Source organism: Bactrocera latifrons, unplaced genomic scaffold, assembly GCF_001853355.1.
Source record: "Bactrocera latifrons isolate USDA-ARS-PBARC rearing strain unplaced genomic scaffold, ASM185335v1 scaffold_539, whole genome shotgun sequence".
Lineage (NCBI taxonomy): Eukaryota > Metazoa > Arthropoda > Insecta > Diptera > Tephritidae > Bactrocera > Bactrocera latifrons.
In genome coordinates, this window is record NW_017537200.1 from 57159 (window position 1) to 61434 (window position 4276).

Below are 4276 nucleotides of genomic sequence, written 5' to 3' on the forward strand. Positions count from 1 at the left end.
CAACTCTACTCGTCACCCTGATCACTTTGGTTTATATAACCCTATATCTGACTCTTTTAGTTTTAGGACTTACAAACAACCGTTATGTTAACAAAATTATAATACTCTCTTTAGCAACTTTGTTGCGAGAGTATAAAAATGAGCGAAATCGGACAACAACCACGCCTACTTCCCATGTAACACAATTTTAAATTCCACTTGATTCTTTCAATTTCCAGTACAGAAATCAAGAAGCAATAAACATATTGGGATTAAACTTTGCACAAATATAGCCTTTAGTGTATGCCACCTTATGACAAAAATTGCTCAAATCCAACCAAAACTGTTCAAGACCCTACTTACATTCGGTACCCCAGTACCTATAGTTGACTTCCGTTCGAAGATATAGGTCTATGTGTGAGATATGGAATAGAAATTCAAACAGAATCCTTTTCCTGCTGTAGTAATTCCGTGTGTCCAAAATAGGGGGAATCGGGTCAGTACTTCCCAGAGCCCCAATATACCTAATATAAAGATTTTAAAATTTCCTGTTGACTTTATGCTAGATGTAATATGTCGGCCAATATTTTAGTTATCTCAATGAGAATTTTAGAACGCATAACAGTATATTATTGGGAATAAAATGGGTATAATTGGGTGAAAACTTGACCTAGCCACCATATAACCATTACCAGAACTTTCGAACATCCGGCTGATTTAGTGTAATGACTATGTTTAACGTTTTTCTAACAAATCTTATGCCGAATATATATGTATGTAGGTGAGTGTATAAGTTATATATGGTGCAGGAATATATAAAATCGCTTAGATTCGATCTACTGGTTGACGTTTCCCATCGTAAGCTTTGATTAATGTAAGTTGCATAAAATTTTCGGTTGCACCCTAACTTAGGCCTTTCCTACTTGTTAGAGTTAATTTCATATAAACAAAGATATGGAAGGTATTTTCACTACATTTATTCAAATAGATCCGTCTTTAAGACCAAGCTAAAACATAACTTCTGCATACCTAAATGAAGAGATATAAGCTCATATCTTGAAAGTAGAATATGTACATACCTATTCACTTAAATTGTGGTGTATATTAGAGCTCTTAAAATTATTCGAATATCCATTTTGTAACCGTTTTTTCGATTATTATTATTCGAACAATGAATACCCTAGTCAGTTAATACGGTTATTCGAATAGTCAAATACCAAGAGCTCTAGTGTATATACATATGTATTTTTATGTATTGCTAGATGCAAATATTTTGTAAAATATTATACACAATTAGAACATCTGTTCTTCTTTCCGACTTTACAAAATATCTAAAATAACACAATCTTTAACCAAAACTATGAGAATTCAAATTTAAAGTTATGTAGCATACTTTATTCTAAAAATGTTCTTTATTTACAGTTTACATTTACAACGTTGATCAATCAATCGTCCACACTTATTAAGTAAATTGAGAAGGAGGCTTTAAACCAGACTACGTACATCTGCAACATAATTAAATAGACGTTTTTTGCTTATTGCGAATTGTATAAAATCCAATTACCCAAGCCTAATAATTGGCCTTAACATTACAAGGTCACAGCAAATCCAATTCCACACCAAAATAATAGAACACACATAGATAAAAACTCGTCCACATAAAAACAAAATGCAGTGCAGCCTAGAACAAATGAATGACTGCGAACGTTCACCGAACCGGACCAATCTTCGTGTCAACTTTAATGAGAAAGGAGCTGAAGTAAAAGAGCGACGCGAAAAATTTCTCACCGCCAAGTATGGTTCACATCAAATGAGTCTGATACGCAAGCGTTTGGCTGTTGAAATGTGGTTGTATGATGAACTGCAGAAGCTCTTTGATCCACCGGTAAGCTGCAACGTCTGATAGTATTATTATTTTTAATTCTTATATTTTCGTTTTGCAGAGTGAGGCTATTGATGTGGATATTGATGAAATTTTAGACATGGATACCGATGATATAAGAAGATCACATTTAATAGTAAGTTAATTATTTTTAATTGATTTTATCTGTGCATTTTAAGCAATACATTAAACCTAAAAATTAAATTATTATACTATAATTATTTAATATTTTAAACCTCAACATTGAATTATCAGAAATGAGAATAGAATAGTATTATATATTAGGTAATAGCGTTAATAAGAATAAAACAAGAAAAAAGTTAACCTCGGTTGCTGTAATACCCTTACAAAGGATTACTTACAAAATTAATCCATCTGAACAATTTCTTCGGCTATTTCGCTATTGTCTTGGACAATAAGTCATGCAAAATTTCGTGAAAATATCTCCTCAGATGAACAATTTTTCCATACAACTACTTGTTTCCGATCCTTCAGTTTATACTATAGTAATGATAATAAAAGAGATTGCATTATAGTCACAGGCAATAACCAATGTTTCGTGAATATGTCTCGTCAAATTCCCATACAAGCACTTGATTCCAATTAGTAGCAATCAGATGTGAAAAATTTCTTCGGAAATTACATCATTGTCATACAAATACTTTATTCCGATCGTTCAGTTTTTATGGCAGCTATATGGTATAGTGGTCCGATACTAACAGTTTCGACAAATGAGCAGGGCGGTGCATAATATGAGGTCGATTCCTCAAAAAATAAGTGACCAGTTCGTATCTAAACATTCGGATGGATGAACAAATCGACGCACTTGGCTACATCGAAATTAGTAGGGTCTCTAACGTTTCTTTTTGGGTGTTACAAACAATGTAGCAAATTTAATATACATATGCTGTTGAAGGTATAACTTTTTCGATTTTAAGTCTTAAGAAGGTTTCGTCTTTAATATTTTAAATTATATATACTGTGTTTGGGACATAAAAAAAACTCGTGAATGAAAAGAAATTGTACAAAATAACAATTAAAACCCCAAAACTTCATTATTTGAAATTTTAACGTAAATTTTAAATTTCGTCCTAAAGATTGTGATTCAAAAGTTGGCGGTCCTTTTATTGCCTGAGACCCTCTAATAGGTTTAATTTACATATCTCCATCCATTCCATTCCCAATAAACCAGTACTGTTAAAAACTACTCAAAGTTCGATAAATCAATAACTAAATAGGTCAGTGATATACAATTTAGCAAGCTGACATAACTCAGGTCTGATTTCAACCAAATTCTGTCCTACTTTGTGCCTAAAAAGGACAAACTTGGGCGAAAACTTTACCCAGCTCTATATAACATCCGGGAAACTTTACTCCATATGTTTGGTGATGGTATGAGAGGTACCTTCGTGACTCTCAAGGAACCTTTTATTAGCACGTGGCAAGTTAATAATATGTAACAGTGACAAAAATATATAAAATCGTTTCGATACTACCAACCCCATATGCTACATACATATGTCTAATGATTTTCGTTATTCTAACAAACATTTTTCGAGTTAGTCTTGAATTGACAATAGAGGTCAAATTGTATACAAATTTCTTTCGTTAACTCGAAATCTCTCTAACTCGAAGTTTTTTTTTGTAACTTAATCGACTTAGGGAAGTTCAACTGTATATATAATACATATAATTGCTTAGATTCTTATCCTCTGTTTAATGGTTTGCACCTTAAGGCTTTGATTTTTGCAAACTGCAAGAATATAAAATGTTCTGTTGCACTCGAACTTAGCCCTTCCTTATTTGTTTTTCTTTAATTTTTGGTATTTTATCTTTTGTTTCCTATGCGTTTCATCGTTCATGAGTTCAACAACTTAAGTCGGGAAATGTTCAGCGTTCCCATTCTTCACATCACTTTCTCACAAAAATATTTTGATAAGTTAATTTTTTTCTAAAATATATGCGTATTATTTCATACCTAAAATTGATATCAAAACTCAATTTTCTAAAAATGTTGCCAACCGAGCGTAATTGCAACCATGGAAATGAATGATAACAGGGAACTGTTAATTGATTACTTTAAAGCTTTTTCCTTAAGAAGTTTTACATTTATTTATTTACATTCTCATTTCTGTTTTAGCGACTTTTGTCAGTCTGCAAACGCCCACAAGCGGATATATCCGTAAGTTAGATAGGATATTTGAAATATTTACAAAATTATCGAATGTTCGATTTGAAGTAATAAAACGTTTCTTTTCCACAGAAATTCATCAGTGATTTATTGGATCGAGCAAAAACACTGTAGACTTACTGCTCTGACGCAACGGCACTTTATTAATATGTTAAAAATATAAAACCCGGAATGATGCAGATTAATTTTAGACCTAAATATATTATTTTGTAATAAGTAGTAAT

At 32.0% G+C, this 4276-nt stretch overlaps 1 protein-coding gene across 2 annotated transcripts in view; it reads left to right on the forward strand.

Annotated features, from left to right (window-relative positions):
* LOC108974192 (protein phosphatase 1 regulatory subunit 14B) overlaps positions 1-4276 on the forward strand; it is a gene marked incomplete in the record, with an annotated part of 44888 nt that overhangs the window by 36585 nt on the left and 4027 nt on the right. Inside the window, 4 exon segments of one of the 2 annotated variants that reach the window (XM_018941895.1) lie at positions 1402-1864; positions 1923-1997; positions 4002-4043; positions 4125-4276. In XM_018941895.1, coding sequence (XP_018797440.1) covers positions 1649-1864; positions 1923-1997; positions 4002-4043; positions 4125-4166 — 375 coding nt within the window. 2 annotated transcript variants of the gene reach the window in all.